Source organism: Notolepis coatsorum, assembly GCF_963971535.1.
Source record: "Notolepis coatsorum genome assembly, chromosome: 13".
Classification (NCBI taxonomy): domain Eukaryota; kingdom Metazoa; phylum Chordata; class Actinopteri; order Aulopiformes; family Paralepididae; genus Notolepis; species Notolepis coatsorum.
Genome location: NC_140177.1, coordinates 90,451,739 through 90,476,708, shown reverse-complemented (window position 1 = coordinate 90,476,708; position 24,970 = coordinate 90,451,739). Strand labels below are relative to the sequence as shown.

General features: G+C 39.4%; 2 protein-coding genes across 2 annotated transcripts in view; one reads left to right on the top strand and one right to left on the bottom strand.

The window, feature by feature from the left end:
* Positions 1–3,879: 3,879 nt before the first annotated feature.
* On the top strand, positions 3,880–6,866 carry en2b (engrailed homeobox 2b; the record flags this gene model as incomplete). Its single annotated transcript, XM_084328071.1, has 2 exons — positions 3,880–4,378; positions 6,487–6,866. 2 exons carry the CDS (start codon positions 3,880–3,882, stop codon positions 6,864–6,866), a joined length of 879 nt encoding a protein of 292 aa, XP_084184197.1.
* A 12,133-nt stretch (positions 6,867–18,999) lies between these two features.
* The window catches only part of cnpy1 (canopy FGF signaling regulator 1), a 23,961-nt gene continuing 17,990 nt past the window's right edge, over positions 19,000–24,970 (bottom strand). The window contains exons 4-6 of the mRNA XM_084328072.1: positions 23,100–23,312; positions 21,253–21,352; positions 19,000–19,993 (exon numbers count right to left, since the gene is read on the bottom strand). Coding sequence (XP_084184198.1) covers positions 19,953–19,993; positions 21,253–21,352; positions 23,100–23,312 — 354 coding nt within the window. The 3' untranslated portion in view covers positions 19,000–19,952. The remainder of the gene's footprint in view (positions 19,994–21,252; positions 21,353–23,099; positions 23,313–24,970) is intronic.

Sequence of the window (24,970 nt, the reverse complement as noted above, 5' to 3'; positions counted from 1 at the left end):
ACTATAAAAATTACCTGTCAAAAAAGATTATGCATTACACTTTATTATGTGTTATTATGTATTATTATTATTATTATTATTATTATTATTATTATTATTATTATTATTATTATTATTATTATTATTATTATTATTATTATTATTATTATTATTATTATTATTATTATTATTATTATTATTATTATTATTATTATTATTATCATGTGTTATATGTATGTATGTATATATTATTATTATTATTATTATTATTATTATTATTATTATTATTATTATTATTATTATTATTATTATTATTATTATTATTATTATTATTATTATTATTATTATTATTATTATTATTATTATTATTATTATTATTATTATTATTATTATTATTATTATTATTATTATTATTATTATTATTATTATTATTATTATTATTATTATTATTATGCATCATAAATGAATATAAGCATACAAAGATACAGTCCCTTTATACTGTTTTTGTATTGATGCCATTGTAACCAAAGAACATATTGAATGCATATCCCAAGAAACACATAAGACCATACAGTCCATAGCTGAAATGACCACCCATACAGTCCATCTATGAGTTTATATAGCTGCAATGACCACCCCATACAGTCCATATAGCTGCAATGACCACCCCATACAGTCCATATAGCTGCAATGACCACCCCATACAGTCCATCTGTATAGCTGCAATGACCACATTGCATCTGTGCGTCTGTATAGCTGCAATGACCACCCTATACAGTCCATATGTATAGCTGCAATGACCACATTGCATCTGTGCGTCTGTATAGCTGCAATGACCACATTGCATCTGTGCGTCTGTATAGCTGCAATGACCACCACAGTCCATATTGTGCGTCTGTAGCTGCAATGACCACCCCATGCAGTCCATCTGTAGCTGCAATGACCACCCTATATAGTCCATCTATAGCTGCAATGACCACCCTATAGTCCATCTGAGGCTGTATATCTGCAATAACCACCCCACACAGTCCATCTGTGCATCTGCTGCAATGACCATCCTATAGTCCATCTGTGAGGTTGTATATCTGCAATAACCACCCCACACAGTCCATCTGTGCATCTGCTGCAATGACCACCCTATAGTCCATCTGTGAGGCTGTATAGCTGCAATGCACCCCACAGTCCATCTGTGCGTCTATGCTGCAGTGACCCCATGCAGTCCATCTAGCTGCAGTGACCACATCACATTCCATCTGTAAGGCTGTATAGCAGCAATGAGCAACAGCCCAGAAGGTGTGCAGAAAAAAGCTGCTGAGATTATTTGTTCAATGTGCATTTCTATTCCTCTGACATTATACTGAAACAGTTTTAGTAGCACATTCTATAGCATAATGGGCTATATTTCAGGGTCCTGTACAAGCCTCGTATCTAATCTTTTCACAAATTGGGTTGTTGAGGTAGGCGTCTAATAGTCAAATGGTTGCTGGTTCGACCAATAGCCTACTGCCCAAGTGCCTCTGAGCAAGGACACCGTATAGGCCGGTCTAAATGCGCACCAACCTGCTCTGACGACAGGGATTGTCTAATAGCTAAATGCTGTGATAGCCTACAACGGGTAGTTTCTTGCAATCTGTCATTGTGGTTGTTGTCGTTTTAAAAATAAACCATATAGCTAGGCAAACAATTAAGAGTTTAAGACAATAGAGGGTTTGTATTCCCACACATTTTGACAAGGCGACATGCAGGGTCTATCCATGCCACGATCAGGTTTTATATACAATGGATGTCTGTCCTTCAATATTCTTAATAGTTTACCAGTTAATTAATTGTTTAAATATGCGCCATGCATGCGGCTGGTATATGAAATGAGTGAAATGGTTTAGATTGCAAGTTAAAACAAGGGGGGGGGGGGGGGGGGGGGGGGTGCGGCCAATGGATAACCTGCCCTTCATTCACTCTAAAAAATAATCACAAGCCGCCAAGTTCTTTTTTTGTTACATTAAGTTACATTCTTGTATTGTTTTTTGGAGTTGGATTAAATAACCCGGAGTCAGATACTATAAACTATGTTATGGCTATGTGACTATTTGCAAGTATTTCATGTCTTCCTTGTTCACTCAACTGGAAAAAACAAGTCTCATATGGCTGAAATTAAAAAATATTGTTAATCGCATAGACTCGTGCATGTCGACATAAATTGGCTATATAAGCACAACATATTTTGACCTAAAATAGCGAATAACGCATAGTCCACAATCCATGTCTGAGCTCATGGGTTATTTGTGAACAACTAATATTTGAGCTGAGGGCACTACGGTAGTTTAAGCTGTATATATCATATCGCATGTAGGACGGGTTGAGAAGCTAGCAAGGAGCCATTCAGATCTCCAAAGATTCAGATCTGATTCCCATTTTTCATTTTCAGCGACGTCTACGTGTTACATCATCAACTTTTGTTTGTTGCCCTGCCCAGATTCTGCCTTGACCCTTGACACTACTCTCATTGAGATCGCTCGACACATCATGATCTCGCACACTTTGTTGGCACAGCCATGTTTTTAAAACCCACGCGGCTCTTTTTACGCACGGACCAAAACAACCGGGGGCAAGCCTTGCCCAACAAATCTGGCAGTGAAATTGGTCAACCAAATGAAAACTAATTATCTGAATAAAGTAGGCAAATCATTTTCTCTAGGACTATCCTTTGGCTCCTTATAATTTCCAGGGTCCTTGCTGCAGTATTGGGCAAAGCAGGTTGATGTGTTATGCACCCATATGCGTTTTCATCCGGTCTAGATCTGTCATGAGTCCCCTTTCTATATAGCCCTAACACCATATCAATTTCCAGCCAATACAGAACACTGAATACTGACACTTGCTTCTGGCAAGGTTTCAGGAGACACGGAACTTACTTTTATTATTATTTATTTTATTTTATTTATATATATATATATATATTTATATATATATATTTTTTATTATCAGTCTAGATACTCTTGAATTGAGTGCGGTGAACGAAGCTTTTAATATCTACGAGGATATTAGGATGCGTTTGCCAAAGGCAAACTGTAACCACCCCTCCCCCCTTGGCGGAAGACATCCCTGCTTCGTGGACATCAGGACATGTCCTATAGCGCATGGCAAACGGCACCTGCAAAGCCAGGACGTCTCTCCAACTTCAAAGACATTTCTGTCGACAGTTTGAATAAAAAAAATCTAAGTTAATAGGCAGTCACTTTGATCACGAGGGGGCACACTATAACAAACACTTGTTTGTATCTTGCATCTAAACCTTACAACCGCTTGGTGAATTCAGTTGGATTCTCTCTCCTCCGGGGTAGCCGGAAAGATCACGTGATACTACTTCGCCAACACCATTGGTTCAAGGCACGTGTCTTAGATACCGGAGTAGTAGGACGTCACCAGGGAGCCTCGCAGCCTATCAGAAATGAGAACCAAAAATCCGTAGTGAAAGTATTTGAGAAGCAGTTAGCGCCTCTTTACCCATCGTAGTTTTAGTGCGCTGGCTGAAGCATCAACATTTGGTTCGGGGTTGGAAAACAGACCATTTGCTGCAACTCAGCATTTTGAGATGTCTGAGTAGGCTACTTTCGCCACATATTTACCCAGCATAACCACGAGGAGTAATAACAGCATTTGAAGTATGATTTTTCTTTGTGACAAACATAATAGGCCGGTTTCCAGAGCAAAAACGATTTAAGGCTATTCTACAAAAATATTTGTTTTCTTAATAATTTATTTTACCTTTTTTCTCGAAAAGTGGAGAGAGAATTAGCAGGTGGAAAGTGGATTGTACTACTTTGGAGAGGGAATAAGAGACTGCGAGAGAGAGAGAGAGAGGTGTTGAAAGTGAACATTGAGTCCCAGGGCTGCATCATTATGGAAGAAAATGATCACAGAAACGGAGAGCAGCACCAAGAAGACTCCGGCGAGGAGTCCAACCGAGCCATTCTGCCCCTTCTCCAAGCACCTGGCAACCAGCAACCCCACCGGGTCACCAACTTTTACATAGACAATATTCTACGGCCAGACTTCGGGCGCAGGAAAAACGGGACTTTCAATTCCGACGAAAACCACCTCGGAGTAATCAGAAGAGAGAATCACCTCACCCGAAGGGCTCCCAAAACTGGTTCCCAACAACAGCAAGGTGGCGCGGAGGAAGAGGGGGGAGAAGAGGATACTCGCCCTGACAGAGAGGCCAAAAAAGCCGATATTGTAGCCGGCGATGCGCCTCTCAAACCCCGGGGAGACAGTGGGGATCAGTGCCTAAGCTCCGACTCGGATAGTAGTTCTCAAGCCAGCTCCACGCCTTCCTCCAAGCCTATGCTTTGGCCTGCCTGGGTGTATTGTACTCGATACTCTGATCGACCTTCATCAGGTTGGTTTCTAGAAAAATACATCACAGGAATTGTTATTTTCTATTGAGGGGGAAAAAACAGCCAATTGCGTTGTTTTGCTTTATAGTTTATGCAAGACATATAGAGTGAGCGAATACATTGGCATAAAAACCCCAAGCCACCTCTCGTGGCTACGTCATCGGCACTATAAATAAAGACAGAGAAAAAAGAGAAAACGTAGTATAGACTCTGTTCATTTTCAAGTTTACGTCGTAAACTTTAATTAAAAAAAAGTATTAAATATATATTGTGGGAACATTAATATGCGTAATTTAGGCATGGGATTCAAAGCTTCGATAAGGCTATATAACAACAATCCCATTTGATAGAGAGATAATAGCACGAGTGGCATTGACGAACCAATTATTAGGCCATCATAATAGGCTATTATGACCATTATTATTACTCATAATTTTTTCATTAGAACTTTACAATAACTATAGTATTACCATCGGCCTAATACCCATGTATTATCTACTTTAAACGCGTTATTAGTTGAAAACTACATCGAATGTTTTGGCAAAAAAAGTCAATCAGAATTCGGAAGCAAAATGGAAATAAAATCGCACTGTTATTTTAAAAGCGGTCTCAAATGTGATAAATGTTGAAGTCGTGAAGTCTGAAGCAGAAGTAAAATCCAAGTTTAACGCCATTGTTCCTCAGTCTTCTTTGTTAATATTCAATTAGCATATTTTTTGACAATGGGAGTGAGCCTAAAAAAGTGAGGGCTATCCTCTTCATGGGAAATGGGATTAGGATGGAAAATGCTGAACGGAGTGAGTTTCCAACTATACTATATACTAACTATAACAACATATAAACACGTTGTTGCATATATATACTTTTAAATCGACATGTTAGCATTTTGAACTCAAATGTTACCCTAAAATGCCATTATTCATAATTGCAGCCATTTCTGTTGCTTAGTTTGAATTGCATGCTATTTCGAAATCTATTTCTTTATATTTGAAAGTCTAACCTGCTAGTTTAGACGAGGAATATAATTTGCAATGCAACGTAAAAAAGAAAAAGTTAAATTGCATTATTATTAGCTTACATATTACAAGCTTTGCCCCACTTTCATCAGGGTTTGGGATATACTTAACTATTAAGTGAATGGAGATTTAAAATAAAGTTGGCAAAACATCGATGTTTCACATCCAATTGGAGAAGTAGCAATGTTTACCACTGAATGAATGGTTGGAAGTAATCGAAACAACTTTAAAACAGACACAGTTGGAGTCTTTATTGTTGTGTCGAGACAAACAAAAGTTTCCACTGCGGTGAAGGAGGCCCAAGTTTGTCTAAATGACCACAATAGACCCCCACGGTAAATAGGCAGGCCTGCATACACAAAAAAACACTACAAAATCACAACACCACATTATGAAATCGATGTCTGGAAGCCATGGTTTTCTTAGCAAACGTTATTTAGCATTATCGAGTTTAATTATGATAATTGTTTTAATAATGGATTTATTTCTGCACTTTTGAAGTTAATCAAAACGTGAGTCGACAGATTTTTGGCCAACCGGCTGCATCATTCCAGCCTATAGGCAAGTCTTAATCTGCCCCCCCCCCCCCCCCCATGATACAAACGTCTATAGTGGACATTCATTATGGCTTTTATGAAACGTTAACTTAAAAACGGGGTTCCTATGGTAACAGGGAGAAAAAGAGGCGCCTAACCCCCCTCCTTCCTATACTTCTGACCCCACCCCCATCTACACCCATCCCATCATCCTCCTCCTCTCCTCCACACACAAAACCTCGTCTCCCTTTTGGAATATTCTAAATTAGAAAGCGGTTCTATATGGCTCTGATTGAGTTTATGAAGGCATCATGGGTTGCATAACCAACCCATGCATGTTATCCCCCCTTCCTACACGTGACCGTTTAACCATGTGCATGCACTGCTGCTGATGTGTTATTAAAAGTAGTCTAAAATTCACTAAGGTCAACTAAGCATACTAGCCATAACGCATAACGATTAGCCAACACAAGAACGGCCTATGTGATTTCATGAGTCATGGCACCAACGCATTGTCCCTCCTGACCATTGTATCTCGTCTCTGTCTCCATCCCACAGGGCCTAGATCTCGTAAACCAAAGAAGACAACAACGGCGGCGGCGGCGGCGACGACAACAACGACAACGACAATGACAACACCAACGACGACGCCGCTGAGCAAGGATGACAAGCGTCCCAGAACGGCCTTTACCGCGGAGCAGCTCCAGAGGCTAAAAACTGAGTTCCAAACCAACCGGTACCTTACTGAGCAGAGGAGGCAAAGTCTGGCCCAGGAACTCGGACTCAACGAGTCCCAGATAAAGATATGGTTTCAAAACAAAAGAGCCAAAATCAAGAAAGCATCGGGGAATAAAAATTCGCTGGCCTTGCACCTGATGGCTCAAGGACTTTACAATCACACCACCACGGCCAAGGACGACAAGTCGGACAGCGAGTAAATGTCCAGGAGAAAGATTTAAAAAAAAAGAAAAAGAAAAAGAAAAAAATAACAGAACGATGCAATAAACCATTTCCAAGGGCCATCGTTGCGAAAATACCAGCATTATAATTTTAAACTGAATGAGAGACACTATTCTGCTATTCTCTTTTCTTAAGACTTGAACGTTTTTTTAAGCGCTTTTGATTGTTTGGTCTGTGTTTGACTTTCTTGATTAGCCTACATTTGACCAGCATATGATTATGAAAACTATACGCTGAATCCAAAGATTTTTTTCTGCTGCATTTTGGGAACTGTGAATTGTAAAATATCCTAATTTGTGTTATCTATATTTTTGCATTTTCTGTTCTAGGCTGTTTTCCTCTTGTGTTATTGTGTTCGTGTTCTTGTAGAGAAGGTTTGACTTGTTTTGTGAAAATATAGCCTTTTTTCCTGAGAGATGTGCATTGGGATTTTGGATGTAACAATGCATTTTATATTTGAATTAAAGTCCTCCATTATAAGCTATTTCGTGAGCACTGTCTAATAACACATTTTTTATGCACAGCTCCAATAATTGGCTATCATAACGCATCAAATTGGCCCCATTCGCCCTTAGCCTATAAGCATGTGACGCAAGCGATTACGCCTGATAGTATGACAATGCGGTTTAAATTACAGGAATAAAACTAAATATTTTGTCACAACATTGTATAGTTATATAGCTGACGTATTGCATTTGCTGGGATATTTAATGTTTTTAAGAGGGCTATCTTAATTTCTATACTGTTGGGACACTTCCCGAAAATTGAAGTTATGATTGAAGTTATGAGCGTGCGTCTATCCTCCAAGGGATAAGTGAGAGGGGGGAGGGGTAGTGATAGATGGGGAATTTGAAACCATTACGGAATTCAGGGATCGGCACAAACTGAGGCCAGTAGTAAAAATTAAATACATTAGGTAGTCGTTTTTCTGTCAGATATATAGCCTATAAGGGCGATTTATCTTTTCCCCCATATAGTCGATTTCCAGGCTATGCATCTGACAGCCTACAAGCCATATAGGCCTATGCTTCTGTTCATTAACGAATGTTCAAAATTCCATGAAACACGTTTTATTGTTATTTGCAAAGACCATTATATCCATATTTATAACAATAACGAATGTTTATAGCCATGCTTTTTGTTTTGTTGTTGTTGATGATGATGAGATGAGGCTCTGGTATGTTTACATAACTTATTTATCTTGCAATAACTTTTATTTTGTATGTGTGTGTGTGTGTGTGTGTGTGTGTGTGTGTGTGTGTGTGTGTGTGTGTGTGTGTGTGTGTGTGTGTGTGTGTGTGTGAGAGAGAGAGAGAGAGAGAGAGAGAGAGAGAGAGAGAGAGAGAGAGAGAGAGAGAGAGAGAGAGAGAGAGAGAGAGAGAGAGAGAGAGAGAGAGAGAGCGAGAGAGAGCGAGAGAGAGGGAGAGAGAGAGAGAGAGAGAGAGAGAGAGAGAGAGAGAGAGAGAGAGAGAGAGAGAGAGAGAGAGAGCGCGAGAGAGAGCGAGAGAGGGAGAGAGATAGATAATGAACATTTGATCTGCCTCTGCATGAATAATAGTATAGGGTAGCATATATAGTAGGAAGTTATTTTTGTGTGTGTATACAAACCAAACCGTGGTCTTACTATGGTGTGAATGATGTTCTATTGTCAGTATTATAAGAAAAGTGAGTAAATTCAAATCCAAACTTTGACACGCTTCTGCCTTAAAAACGTCTCCAGTATTATAACAAATAATCACAATGTTTCTATCATAAATGGGCTCTCGCCATTAAAGGTGTAATACAACAGGATTTTTACATCAGAATTTCTAAGGATATAAGTATAAATAACGATGGACAAAGTTTTAGTTATAGGCCTATATGTTATTTTTTCTTTCAGTTGAAAGTATTCTTCGATATGACACACACTGTAAATAATTTGTAACTGTGTAATTAATGGTAAATAAATCACAATAATACGAATTCGAGTTCAAATTATTTTATTATCTACACTGGAAAAATACAGCACAATACTTGGATAAAATAAAGACAAATTTCACTATGACACATTTTGTTGTAAAATGCATGTGATATGGCCAAGGCTCTTCTGTAATGAAATAACTTCATAACAATTAGCATAACAATCAGAACTCTGTTGAAGGCAGGGCGACACAACATGGAGGACACGTCGACCCAGAGGCTCAGAGCTTTATGAAACAGTTACAACCCAGGGCTTGGAATTAACACTTGCTACCAGCCAAATGCTGGCGAATTTTGGCTGTTTGTCAATTCTACCATGCCTCTTTGCCAAACGACCAAGCTGTTTTCAATCAGCATATTCTATTATAAAACTATTGGCTGATTATGGCTTGTGCAATTTTGGTGAGAACACTGAGAGCCATAGCTGATGAAAAAGTTATAGCTTCATGACCAGGTTATAGTGCAATAGCCTATTCATTCAGGTGAACAATCGTTTTGGGAGAGGGGGGATTTTTAACATTCACACTGCCTGCAATTAGTTTACAAAACACATGTACATGTAATTCTTACAATTATTATATATTATGTAATCATAAATCACAACAAAATCCCTTTGAGACACTGAACCAAATGTAAGCCTAACATGTTTTTAAACAACAACAACAACAACAACAACAACAACAACAACAACAACAACAACAACAACGAAGTGGTAACATTTCAAGTAGCTTATATACTTCAAACTGTGTTCCAGAGACCCCATTTCCTTACAGTTTGTTTAGTCAATTAAAGTTAAATACCGTCTTTTTTTCGTTCGACTTCTCTGACTCCCAAAAACAAGTGCATCTTTTAGTTGTTCCAGTTCAATACCTTTATGGCAAAGATTAGTCATATAGTCAAATAACTATACTGCACCATGTATAAAATAAAATAAAAATTTAGTAATATATAAACTTTCATTGGAATTGTGTTGTTGTTGTTGTTGTTGTTGTTGTTGTTGTTGTTGTTGTTGTTGTTGTTGTTGTTGTTGTTGTTGTTGTTGTTGTTGTTGTTGTTGTTGTTGTTGACATTATGGCAGAGTTGTTTGAAAACCATCAAATCTACCACTAAAACTCCTGTAGCCATTTTGCAGTAATAATTGACCTTTGTGACTTTGTCAAGTATGTCAATGGTTGTTTGGCAGCATCTAAAAACAATTACTATGAGCATGTTTTACTAGTATAGGATTTATTTGACAGGCCTTTATTGTTATTTAGTCAAGCAGCACAATCAAATATCCATGACCAGCTGGCTATGACATAAAGTATGTCCAGCTATAAAATAGATGATAGGTGGGCACCATTTTGAGGCAATAGTAGCTCACTCACAACTATATGACATAGTGTTATTCTTTTTTGTTTGTCCATTTAGTCAATCACCATTCAAGTTGAAGAAGCAAATGAGCCTGTCCTATCTACCATTAACTTAACACCACAAACCTTAAAGGAAAACTCCAACATTTTGGGAAATTTGCTTATTTAACATCTTCCCATGGAGTTAGACAAGAAACAAATAAAAAATTATTGAATTAGACAATTACGTTTTCTAAGCAAATATACTCAGAACTATTTTTTGCCTAAGCACTCGTCTCTGCGCGCAGCCAGTTATTTCTACGTGCAAGCCGTGTTTGTGGACATTCTCATTAATTCAAAGGATCCGAACCGATTGAAGTTTATGGATACCATGACTTAAAATCCTCTTACCTTGACGATTAAAAGCCTCCCCAATTTAGAAAACAGTAATCCAATGGCTGGTATTGATAATATAATACTAACTACTGCACATAGCTAACCGGAGCTAACACAGAACAGGACGGTCAGTAAAGCAAATATAATGACTTCCTTTCTGGGGTTTTCAAAATAAAAGTGCGACGTTTATTTGGTACATTATCTAACGTTAACACGAACCTAAACTAACTTTAGGTTAGTTGTAACGTTAGTTTAGGTGGGTGGGGAACAACCAGGATTTTACTGTCTGCGACAGAGTTGGAGAACTATCTGACTCTCTCTCCCTCACGCGGATCACACACACACAATGGAGCCGTGCTGCCGCTTGTGATTGGTGGAGGCGGGACCAGGCGATACAACTGATTGATAGCGGAGGCGGCGAATAGAATGGCAGATGGCACACTCCCACTTTTCTGAAAGGAGTTGTTAAATCTGACATTACAAAAAACAATATGTGGTGGTTATGATTGGGACTGAAGTTGAATAAACAATTTATGAAAGAGAAAGTCAAAATAATTCCAAGATAATTCAAAGATTACACACCTTTGCCACATTGGCTACAAACATAATCACTGCAAAGTTATCAAAAAAATAAGAATCTGATCAGACACAAGGGTTAAGTTGTTGTTCCCTTTCTAATTTCCTCAAAAACATCTAGTCTAGTTAATGTGATCAATATTATTTGACAATTGATGCTTTTTGTTGGAAATTTCAGTCAGTGAGCTCATACTTTGAGCTCATTTTATAGTTAAAATGATTGAGACAACGCAATCTTCTGTCTTCGTTGTGCATGCATGCGTGTGCTCACCACACGCGATACATGTGTCACTATTCTGGCAGTGGCTACTGTTATTATAGTATATTGTAATGAAAGGTCTGTTATTTAATGTTTGTGTAAAGGGCTATTTTAACTGTTGATGGGTAGTGCATCAGTAAAGTGATTATTGTGCTCTTGCTCTGTTTGAATAGGTGGAGAGAGTGGTTAACTGTATTATAATAGTAAATAGAAAAATATGTTGTGCTCTTGCTTTTTTCTTTTTGAAGGTGGAGAGAGTAGCATTGCTAGTGCCACAACAGTTTTATTTGAGGTTCATAACAGTACATTGTACTAAGCAATTGTTGGCTCATTAGTTTGTGATTCACATGCACTAAAATTCACCAGAATGCAGGACATTAAGTCTTTGTAACTAAAATGTTCCGGGTGGGGGACCCCCAGACCCCCCGCTTAAAAAGTGGCCTGATTGGGGCTATATTTCGCGCTATATCTCCCGGTATGAATTATTTCCCCAGTCCGGCCCTGATGGCAACCTTAAATCTGGACTAGTTTTACTAACACTGCAAAGCAACCATAACAACTAGTTTTACTTTGTTTATGTAAGTGTAGCCACAGTTAGACTATTTCTATCTAGTTTATATACAGTAGCAACCTTAACAGATAACGTTTTACCTAATACAGCCTAAAGCAACCTTACATATAGATTTGTTTTACTTATAGTTTAATACGGCCTATGTATAGCAACCTTACAGTTTTACCAATACAACCTATGTATAGCAACCTTACATATATACTATAGCAACCTTACAGATAGACTAGTTTTACCTAGTTTAATACAACCTATGTATAGCAACCTTACAGATATACTATAGCAACCTTACAGATAGACTAGTTTGACCTAGTTTAACCCTTTCACTGCCACACTACAGAAGGTTAACCTTTCACTACCACACTACAGACGGTTAACCGTCTGTAGTGTGGTAGTGAAAGGGTTATAACCGTCTGTAGTGTGGTAGTGAAAGGGTTAACCTTCTGTAGTGCTGTTGTGAAAGGGTTAACCCTTTTTCGTGTGGCAGTGAAAGGGTTAACCTTCTGTATTGTCGCAGTGAAAGGGTTAACCCTTTGGTAGTGTGGCAGGGTTAATATGGCCTATGTATAGCAGCCTTATAGTGTCAGAAATGCAGAAAAAAGAAAGAAAAGTGTGAGTATCTTGCTTAGTAAACACTACAAGTGATTTTGAATATGCCGCTCCAAGTGCAGACCAAGGAGGTCTGCTACCCCAGTATAGGCTACTCTGCCCAATGAACTGCACAGCTCACCACAGGCTAGAGGGCACCGGGGCAGGTCCATGGATATTGGTAGCAGCCTAATTTGAGAAGGGACGTGCGGCCATGACATCCTTTTTGTTAACCTGCTCAGCTGTAAGATCTCGCATGGGAGAGATAGCACTTTGGCGAACTGAACATTTGAATAATAACGCAACAATAACTGACGTATATTATTGACAATACAATAGACGTACACTTTAATTATGAAAAGCATTTTATATACAGTTTAAACTGTAGTTGTTTATAATAATTATACTGCAGAAGAGTAATGAAAAGTGATGGTTTATTGCTTTACTTCCCTACTATAATCACGCTTGCTGTATTTGAACAAATCCCCCACAAGCGTGTCTGTGTGTAACTACCGCTCTGTGCTGCTAGGCGGCCATGACAGCTTTGCCCCTCTCATTTTTGTAGATGGAAAAGCAGAAATGGATGGACAGCATTGCATAAGTTGGAGCTGTGACTGACCGGATGGCTAATATTCCCGTCATCACAGTGATTTTGTTATTCAGAGAAGACCATGGCCCCCTGAACATGTATATAGCTATACATGATGGAAACTTGCCTACTGGAAGGTATAGGACATAACTCTCCGTTTAAAATCCTATAAGTGAAACAATTTCAGAGTTCTTTCCCGACTTCTTGAGGCCTTGAACTCAACGATAGCCACCAGTCTGGTAAACCTTGGCTGATAAGTCTGTCAGTTTGGCAGGTAACCAAACAATGTGTCTTTTCTATCCTGCTGCCAAGAAATTATATTTGCTGGTGAATTTCAAACCCACCAAGTCCCTGTGGCCAGGTGGCAAAACAAGTTAGTTTCATGCTGCGTCTCCAGCTCTGCAAAACGAGCATATGCTGGAATGTTCTATAGCCAGAATCAATGAAAGAATACAAGTATCCTACAAAAACCTTGTATAAAAACATATATAGTACACTTTTCACAAATTGAGAAATGTTTTGTTGATGTTCCTGTTGTTACTAATGTAGGCTACTGTACGTTGTAGGGATGCTCAATATTGGCTTTTTTACCGATACCGATATACCGATATTGTCCAACTCTTAATTTCCGATACCGATATCAACCGATACCGATATATGCAGGGTTCCCCCCCCCCCAAAAAATGAATAATTTCAGGTAATTAACATTACATATCTCTTGTCGTGTAATTAACACAACATTATGCATACTTTGACAATAAATAAAATAATAATTTGTTCTTACTTGCTTGCCTGGGCAAATAAAGGTTAAATAAATGTAAAAAAAAAAGATATATATATATATATATTTTTTAACCGATACCGATATTTTCCCGATATCACATTTTTATGCCAATATCGGCCGATAATATTGGACATCCCTAGTACGTTGTATTATCAATGATTTTAATTGGTCATTTCCTACATATGGGAGACAAGGCCAGTAGTCAGTTACCTTAAAATAACAACAACAAAATGCTACATTTGGAGACACTGGACCAGATTTCTGTAGGACAGGACCACAAGGCCAAGTCACAGATTAGCAGAAGTACACCTGGGGTTGTTGTGGCTACTGTACTTGCTGCATGATTTAATATTTCCCTAGGCCGACGTGCTGCTGAGCAAACAGTGCTCCAAACTAGAAGAAATAAATAATAGCCTGGAAAAACACACAAGCCCTGAGGTTTCAAGGAAAAGTGATGCGATTAGAGTTGTTTGTTTATGGCATTCAAGTACACTGTAACTACTGTATACTCCCCCCCTCTTTTCAAGGCAGCGTCATGGCTCACCAGCGTAATGACTCTGATAAATCACAGATATTTCCACAACACATAGTTATTTCTGATATGTATTTTAAAGTTCTAAATATTGCCTGTTATTATTATTATTATTATTATTATTATTATTATTATTATTATTATTATTATTATTATTATTATTATTATTATTATTATTATTATTATTATTATTATTTCAATTTTTTTATAAGAACCTTTTGGTACAGTATGGAACACGCATATGGTACAGTACATACACAATTACGATTCCCAGATAACAGTACTAGTAATGCTGTACTTGCCACACTCCCACTTTTTGGTCTCATATAACCTTTTTCTGCTCTATAGTAAGAAGCAAGACGTGTTTCCCCTTTAACTATGAGCAAAGAACCAATTTTTGGTTCAGTATGTAATATATATATATTATATACTACCAACATGTGTTTCCCCATTATCACAACCAATATAAACACTTTGGAATTGTTCATTTACTTTTATTCTTTGCTGCAGTATCAGCACTCAATGCCAGTGAAGCTAGTAAAGTAACATACATGTTCTGCAGCAGAATTAATCTGCCAAAGATTTAGGTAATTTGAGAAAGAAGTGCCAACACATTAAATCAATATACTGTATGTATGGACTCAACCATAACCCTTGATAGTGTAATGTATGATGCTAAATTCATCTCAGCACATATTTTCCATATTGAAAATCTTTTGGAACTATAGGTCAGTTGTTCATTAAGTTCAATATGTTCATAACAATGTAAGGCAGAAGCAGCACAGACCAATACATTAAAAGCAAGGGTACGCTATGTCCCAAACATCCAGTACAACGAGAGGATTTACAAGCAAGTACACAACTTAGAACCCAAAGTTAACTTGGGAACACCTCAAACCCCCCTATGTCACCTCAGAACCTTTATCAACAGCTGTAATGGTAGTAGTCAGCACATAGTAAGGTAAAATCCAACACATCCAGCACCACGATGCCTCATAACTTATTCTCATACACGTCACAATGAAATCAAGTCAACCAAACGCCTCTCCAAACCGCTAGGAAACCTACAGTATACACACCCACCAATACGAGAGCTTCAGACAACTATCTATATCAGTCTGTGCGGTATTTACCTGCTCCTCTGAAACATGGTGAGGGGAAAAAGTCTCATGACACGTAAAACAAACAAAAAAAAGAGGAAAAACACAGCGAGAAGAAGAGAGAGAGAGAAAGAGAGAGAGAGGAACCCCCTGGACAAAAGGCCACGGAGTTATAGCTGTGAGGACCAGTTCCATTGGCAGCAGCAGAGGCAGCATGGACCTGCAGGTTCTCTCTCTCAATGGCTCCACAAACCTCATCTGCATTTCCTTTCTTAGCCGGCTTGTATGTGGAAGTAACGCCCAACGGCCACTGACTTGATAAGCTGCTGGGGTTGGATCTGGCCTGGGCTGGGCCTGCCTGGGCTGGGCTGAGCTATACTCTGGGTTTGGGAAATGGGGGAAGGCTGCCAACGCGGCTGCTTGGTTTGCTATGCAGTGTCTGGGCTACTGGGAGAGGGAGGGGGTGGGGGTCCAGGGAACCTGGATGAAGGTCAAATGCTTCTGGGTGTACATATACCCAGCAGCAGGTGGCTATGCTTCTGCCAAGATGGCGAGAAATGCCTGAACCTCCTTTTCTAAATTGATGCTGTACTTGTCTGAATTGAAATGAGAGAGGTATGCATTCCAGTTTTTTTCCTTACAAAAGGTTTGCTACAGTATATGTACTAACTGTCTCCAGAGATGTACAGATGGTTGAATTGTCACACCATTCTTATGTATAGCTTTTGAACATTTGCAATATACCAATCTCCCTTTTTGAATTTTTAAATGTATGTCTTAATTTTGCTATAGGGTCTTTTTTCAACCTAATTACACTATGTTGTCATCAAATGAATAAAAATATACAAAGTACAACAATAAATACAAAGCAAAATTTCACCCCAAGTGTCCAAAAAAAAGAAGAAGGAGATATTAACAAGATCTGACGAACGAATCACTTTGAGCAACAAGTGTATGAGCTGTTGGACATTCAGCTGAGAAACCGAACATTAACTTAAAGCTTTCAGTTGTAAGTCATCACACACACGTACACGCGCACACACACACTATACATATAAACATAAAAACATCTTATTTATCATAAGTTCACACATCCCCTTGTCATAAATGTAACCCCTCCAATAGGACGGAGGCAAAGGGCAGACCGGCAAAGAAAGGAAAAATACATATCAGAAAAGTATTGATGTCCCCTGTGTCTCCCGCAGACAAAAGAGGGCCCATCCTATCTCCCTTCCCCCTACTGAGTTATTTAGCCATAGCTCTCCAAAACGCTTCCTAGTCAGACTTGGAATATGCAATGAAGGGGACAGGGGCTTTGTGGCGGAAATATAATTACGGCTGCCTGAAAGATAGCTAAGGTGGAGAATGGGGGATGACATCAGACCAATTTCACACCCAGGACTTGGATGGCCGGGCCCAAGCCTGGGCCTCGCCGCGCCACGCTGATCAAAGCCCGCTGCAGCCGCGCCAAAAGGCAAAAGGGGGGGGGGGGGGGGGGGGGGGAGGGGTCGCTTGACTATGCTAATCTCCAGGACAAATATATTTTAATCTTGTTAGAATACAAGTTAATGCTGCAGCTCAGTGACCAAACTTTATGGAAGAGCAAAAGGACATAAGATAGAAAATCATTTTTTTTTTTCCTAAACAGTTTTAATTCAGTGGGGTCGTCCTGCGTCGGTGAGTGTCGAGTATCGGGAAATACTCCAATACTTCAAAAATTATTCATCATTTATATCCCACGTCATTTCTTGCCAAAGGCGGCGAGTATAGCCTGCCATCCACAGAAGGTAAAAAAAAAAAAAAAAAAAAGATCAGCCTCCTTTTCAGGAGTACACTATTTGAATTCTTTCTCAAATTCAAAGAAATTAAGAATGGAAAGATATCTTTGGATCTGTTTGAATCTAAACATATTCTAAAAGGGTTTGACATACTATAAATAGCATATTCATTGATTGCATCAATGTGCAAATTCAATAATCTAGACCTTAATCAACAAGGCATCCTTATTTCCCCCATTGTTTCTCATTAGACAGGCGTATTAACATCAATGGACCAGGCGCAGCATGTCCAGGAATTAAACATTTATTAAAGAGTGGAGAATTTAGTCAAAAAAACACTAGTCTTCTGCTTTGAAAAGTTCCTTGTGGGAAGTGCAGGTTTTATATGAACAAACTCAAACAACTACTGCTATAGCATTTAGTGTGTGTGTATGTTGGGGGGGGGGGGGGGGGGGGGGTCTTTTTCTCAGCCAGTACCTTTGGTCACCCAAGGAAGGCAAAGTAGGGAAACCTCTTTCCCACCCCTGCTAACCTTATAGGGCTCTAAGCACACCAGACCCAATGCTTTCAGAAGATGAGTATGTCATGGTGCAGAATCCCTCCACTCCTTGTAAACCCCTAGAACCCCGACCCTAGCAGCTGCATGAGGAATGACCACTTGGTGGAGGAGCGCAGTCCGTTTGCCTTGTAGCACTTTTGGTCATACAAAAAAAGATACTTTGACCATTCAAAGAAAGAAAAGAGAGTATGACTCCACTACTCCTTGTAGCACTTTGGCGTGTCCAAGGAAGGCAAAACGAGAAAACGGCTCCCCTCCAAGTAAGGCCCTGGCCATATAGATGCCCCTAACATGCGTAGGAAATGAGCATTTAGCAGGGTTGAGTGTCTGCCTGTCACCCGGTGTCGAGCACCTTGGTAACCCTTGATCTGTCAGGGGTATAAGCTGTGGGGCCTGACATGCCGAGACAGCCGGCCAACACAATGGGCAAAGCTGCTGCTGAGCCACATTCTCTCTCCAAAGAGGAAACCCAACAATCACACAGGAGGGACGGTGTGGGACACTCAACAAGTTAGGAAGTAGTTTCTTGTTTGGGTACAGAAGTAGGAAGTGGGGTAGAAAGGAAACGTTTCAGGGAAAGTAGTTGTACGTAATGTTCTTCACAATTAAGGACCTCTTCCTCTCATTGAGGCGGTGAATTCTTGGAAACTTTGGTGTTTTTAAGAGTGGGTTGTCTGCCCTCCTGATGGGTTCCTGATACCCTCCATTAGGATGTATGAAAGACAGGAGGTGATCAAAGATGACAGAACTTCAAGGGGGAAATCAAAGCCACAAATTCAGCAACGCATTCAGAGTAATTTTGTTTTGTGCCATGTGTCACAGTGCTGCAATAGAAAAAAATGTATCCGAGTGAGTTTTGAATTCCTTGGGCCAAGAAGCACTTTGGTCACCTACTCTGAAAAAGTTCCAGCACCTACAGTACTTGCCACGTGGAAGTGCAGGTTTTTGTTAACAAACTCAAAAAACACTCTGGCCTGGCCAATTATAAACTAGTATCTATAGAATCTGACCAATCAGAAACTAGGTTCTTCAGCATTCTGTCCAATCAAACATGATCCATCAGTAACAATGTGATTTCTTATCCAATAAGTATCTTTTTTATTTTCATTTATTTTTGTACAAATACACGATATAACACATAATATCTTGTACATTATAATTACAAACAGGCTTTAGTATTGTGAATGCTCAGAGATACAGTAAAGCTAGAAGTCCAGGATACCTGGTCAGTATTTTGTGTGCAATTTGTCAACAATTATGACCAATCACCTTTTCCACCCATTGGTCCCGTTTGCCAATCGTCATTCCTGAAGAAGGCAATATTACCTTAAGAAATTGCCCATATCTCACCATTACATTAACACAGAGGAGGACTACTTAGTATAGTATGTAGCCGTAGTACGGTTGTTGTGTTTCAATAAACGCAAACAGTGAAAATATATATATACGGGCTATACAAATGTGATAACCTGATGTTGAGCTAAAAACAACTTGCAACAAAACATTGAACTATACTCGCATATGAATTCGGGATCATTCCGATGAAACTGGTCTTATAGGACGCCATTTTTTAGACTCAAGGTCTGTAAATATGTTGCCGGTAACAGTGTGTCAACTTTCAAATGTAAAATTATGGGTACTGTCTAAAACAAATTAACATCACCAAAATCCAGAGAATCAAAATAATGATTTCATACATACAGTAATACAAATAGACTAATAGACCAAATCACACTGTTTGTGTAATAATGTGCCGCCTTGTTTTGTAGTTACTAATATACAGTATATTACATTATCATATTTCTGACCATGTCATATTAACTTTAAACCAAAAAGCACACACATTTTATTTTACAGTTGAATTCAAGATTTTAAAAGATTACTCCAAAAATGTATTTTTAAAAAAGACATTTTATTTAAAAATAACTCAAATTGATTGTCAGAATATCGTTTGTGTAAGGCCTCTTTTGAAAGACGCGTGTGTAACAACGCTGGTCCCATCTTCTCATATCGAGAATATAATATAACGTTAAGCATTATGTTAACTATAGCTCCTCATTCCCATGGCTGGCATCTCCGCAGTAGTCTGCAATTTAAAACAAAGAAAATAAATTAGTAATGTACTGTCCAGGTTTGTCATATACACATCCTTGCACAGATAGAACTAAGCAAATAAACATAAAAAAGAAAATCATTTTTACAAAAATTTGAAGATCTCAGGATACAATGTTTGTTAGGATACACGGATACAGTATTTTATTTACATAAACAAGCTATGCTACGAATGATACGATATAATATGCTTTGATGAACAACAAAAAAACGACATCTACGATGATATAAAGCAAGGACTGTCTATTTTGATTGCCTTCTGCCGGGGCACACTCCTTTTTTACATACATTTGATAATTCAGTTTGCGAAAAACAGTAAATAGAGTATACTTAAATTCTAGATCTATCTGCAGCGCTCAATACTATACATATTCGTGAGCTCAGTTGCGCTTGGTTAAATGTTTCATATCATGATGTGAGAACATTTATCGTAGTAAAAAAACTAAAAAAAGACATCACCCCTTAATAGGACTGATGCGCTGTACCACTACACAGCAAGTGTGTTGCATTCGGTTCAATGACTAGGACAAAATGGCGGCCAACATACAAGGGTTACATAAGGGTGTGGAAACCACATCACTACGGATTAATGTAGAGTAACAATAGCACACGACTGCACACATTTTTAAGTCATCAGCCAAAGATGATTGTCATACAAAAGCATCTTTGTACGCACTGACGGAAGAATGAAATAATAATATCAAAATAATGAAACAGCTATGTTTAAAACAAGCATTTAAACAAGCTCAGTAATATTATCGAATCAATGCTATGATTTTACCAAACCAAAAATCATAAAAAGGGGAAATATTAAATGGTATTTCGGAATCTCGTGCACTACAGAACATAAATGTTAAATCTTTAAAGGATAATCTACTATAATTAAACATGACTCTCGACTGACTACTGTTTTGAAAAGTATTCATTATCTACCATATCGTATAAAAAAAAGAACAGGAAATTGACCCTTAATGAATCTTCTCAAAGCGTCAAGTTTAATGTAAAGCCATTTCCCCTAATTGCTGGGATTTCACTTAAATTTGGGCAATGATGCGAGAAGTAATATAGATATCTGGGGAGGGGCATAAAGGGGTGTGTGTGTGTGTGTGGGGGGGGGGGGGGGGATTTGATGAGAAAGCACAAGGAGAAACTGCTGCATCACGCCTTGAAAAAAAAAAAGAGAAAAAAGAAATATATATATATATAAAATAACATCTCAACCCCCAGTAGTACCTGAGACTCCGTTGCATAACTCCTCAACCACATGGTCTGTGTTTTTATGGGAAAAGAGCGAGATGATATCATCCTCCAGCTCTTCCGCAATAGTTTCACACTGAGGAAGACAAAAAAGAGAGAGATCGAGAGCGGGAGAGAGAGAGAGAGAGAGAGAGAGAGAGAGAGAGAGCGAGAGGGAGGGTTATCCATGCATACAGAACAGAGATATGGGCTCGTCCTCACATCAGAGGTTCACAAGCGCGTCATTTCACACAATTCTCCTTATTCACTTCGCCGCCATCTTTGTTTTTGTAGATCTGCTATGAACGCATTTCAATGAGCTGATGACTATTTCACTTGCATGTCTTTCAAAAAGACAAAAACTAGGGCAGTGAAAAACAATCAGAGTCAGGTCATCGTGAGCTCGTAATTCCTATAGTGTATTCTGACTGTCGTTTTGACTATTTGAGGTTCTCGAAGTGACATTTTTATAGTTACGTTTTAACATTGAAGTGAACGGGCATTTCTGCATTCCGTACCTCACATCACATCAGACTTGACCAATATGGCGGTGAAATTAATAAGGCGAATCATGGGCACGGCGGCCCTAAGGTTGGCGGCCATTTTTCCCCAACCCTTGCCATGCCGTTCAGCCATCTTGTCTCTTGTTTTGGCAAAGCTGCAGTGCTGGAATTCATCAATATGTTCACCTAAAATATTAATTAGAAAGCTGAACCTTACCTTAACCGAAGTGTTAGAACCAACCTTTTACCTCACACTAACTCTAGATAAAGCCATACACTTTATCCGATAACAGATGAAGGTAAAAAAGGAGTGGTTTTCAAAAGGTAAATAAATTTTATCCTTTGTGGATTGGTGTTTTAGTGAGAAAGGAGCTGAAATTCAAGACATTATCATATCATAATACGGCACAGATAAGAATGTAACTATATTACTGATAGAATAGAATATGATACAGGTTATGGTGACTAGATAAAAATGACTATCAATATTATTCTGTATAATCTTTAGTTACTGCAGAAAAAAGAACATTCCTATTATAATTGCAGTGTCATGAGCTATAAACTGTGTTTTAAGCTATGCTCATTCAAAAATATGTGAACGTGAAAAATAAAATAAAGGAAATAACCAGGACGCTATTGTATAGTATATTTCAGCTAAAAAGATGATGTCGCATGACTAGAGAGATTACAAATGAACCTGATGTAATTACAGTACATAACCTTTTACAACTATTCTCAACCACAACAAATGGATGGACAGAAGGATATTATCTCAATAAAATAAAAATAAATAATAAACTTTAGAATTGTTGTTTGAACAAAACAAAAATTGATGTAGCACTTTACTTAAAGCATACATCCATACTGGATTATGTTAAGAAAGTCTAAATACAAGTTATCAATTTAAAGCTCTTATGGCAGCAGTCTTATAACCTGTTGTGTCTCTTCATGAGGCAAACTGGAAACTGAACCTATAAGGGCTATAATAAGGTGTGGTTATTGATATATTATATTAATTATCTTTATGTGGGTTATACAATACTTATCTTGCGTTATGATACATTTGAATCATTTGTGTTAAGTGTTACTAGTGTTAATTGGTTAAGTGTTACCAAAATAAAAACAATTAATAATAATAAAATACATTACTGGGGTATGTCTGGGAGTATTTGTTTTGGATTTCATGATGGTTTTTTTTGTTCTTGATTTATTGTGATGTTTCTTCTTGACTTGTTTAAAGAAGACTTGTCCAGCCCATGGGGACATTAACCTGTGATTGCGGGCTTTACAAATACATTTGATTTGATTTGATTACAATAAAAAAAACATCGTTACACTTACGGCAAATTTCAAGGCGCTGGACGAGTCGGGTCCATCAAACTGGAAGTTGTTAAAGTCAGGGAAGTCGCTCCCAGCGCCATCACTTCTGGGAGCAAACCTCTTGTAGCGCTTCTCCTTGGTGTCAGGGTCCACGTGGCGGGCGTAGTCGCTCATACTGCCGCAAACTCCCTCCAGCAGCTCACTGAGGTGGGTCTCTGAGCGGGCAAAAGGTACCTGGAAAACAACAACAAAACAACGGCTTGTGAATCTAAAAAGAATCAGAGTCGGTCGATGACCCAGGGCGACTCGGGTGAAACTCAACACTAAAAACAAGAAAAAGATCAGACAAAATAACAGAAAGGAAATAGAAATCCTCACAGATACTTTGTAGAATGAGGATTGTAGCCACACCACAACTGGTGCGCATCAAAATAGTAAAAACGATGGTAAGACCAAAAAAGGAGGCCAAAACATAATCTGGAAAATACTTCAGTAAAAATGGTCCCAGATTCGGTGCCCGGTGCATCACATGGCAGGACAACCAGGGTCACGCAGGGATGACCCCCTTGTTTCCGTTGGCTTTTCTCTCCGTCCACACAAAAAAACCTTCACCCCTGGCAACTGTGACTTTTAACCTGCATCCCCTGTGCTCTGTGCAGGAGAAACCTTCCGAACCCCCCGGAACCCCCCCTTCTTTCTTCCCTCGTAAGGAGGACAATAAGACCCAGCCAGTGGCGGTGTCTAGACAGGTCAAGGCAGGTGCAGACCCCGCTGCCCCGCCCCTGCTGCCCTCCTCCGGAAGGAGAGAGGGGTGACGGGGGTGACGGTGGGGCGATGGGGTGAGGTGGAGGAAGAGCAGTGAAAGGGGCTTTGGTCAGGACCGGGGCACTCTTTCTTTGCACCTCTCACGGGCTTGGGACAGAGAGGGGAGGAGGAGGAGGAGGGGGTGAGGTTTCCCTGAGAGAAGGAGCAGAGAGAGGAGGGCAGGGAGGGCAGCAGGGGTGCAAGGGTGGAGGTTTTAAAGGAGGGGAGGGTAACAGAAGCCAAGTGCAGGGTAAAACAGATCATCAGGTCTCCTCCTTCTACCCGACCCCTCCTCCTCCCCTCCTTTTTTAGGCCGTTCATCCCTTCCATCCTCCAGTGATCAAAGGAGGAAGGTCTTCCTTGTCTTCTCCGGTCAAAAGGTGCCAGGGGTGAGGGGGGGGGGGGGTAAAGGATGGGAAGAGAGGAGGGAGGGATGGATGCAGGATGGAGGGAGGAGGGGTATTTTGCAGATGAACTGGATTTTGTTGCAATGTAGATATATCCCCTGACCCTATTGTCCCCTTTCAGACAGGGCTATATGGTCTCTTCCGGCACTGCCTACTGATTACATTATAGACACACACACACCAGTGTTTTTTTTCATATGTGACTAAGTGACAAAGGAGCTTCCGTGTCTCTCTGCCATCTGTTATCCAATCTGAAGGGGGGGGGGGGGGGCAGGTCTGGGGGAACAAGCTGAACCTCGTTTCCCTCTCTCCCTACCTTCCACCCATCCATCCACCACTCTCACTCTCCAATCTTTCACCCAACTATTGCTCTCTATTCTTTTCACCGCTCGATTCCTTCCTCTCCCTTTTGTACCCATCGCCCTCTCTCCCTCTTTTCACCAATGTACACCATCTCTCCTTTGATCCACATCTCTCTCTCCTTTCGACAAACCTCCGTCTATCCCCCCTTTCACCAAACTGCACCACCACTCTCTCTATCCCTCTCCGCTCCCTTTTCACCAAACCACCCATCCTTCCCTCTCCTCTAATTTTAAACAAAAACCATCCCTCTCTCTCTCCCCCCTTTTCACTGCCAGGAAGCTGCTGTATTGAACGGTGTGGTGTTGGCCACGAGCCATC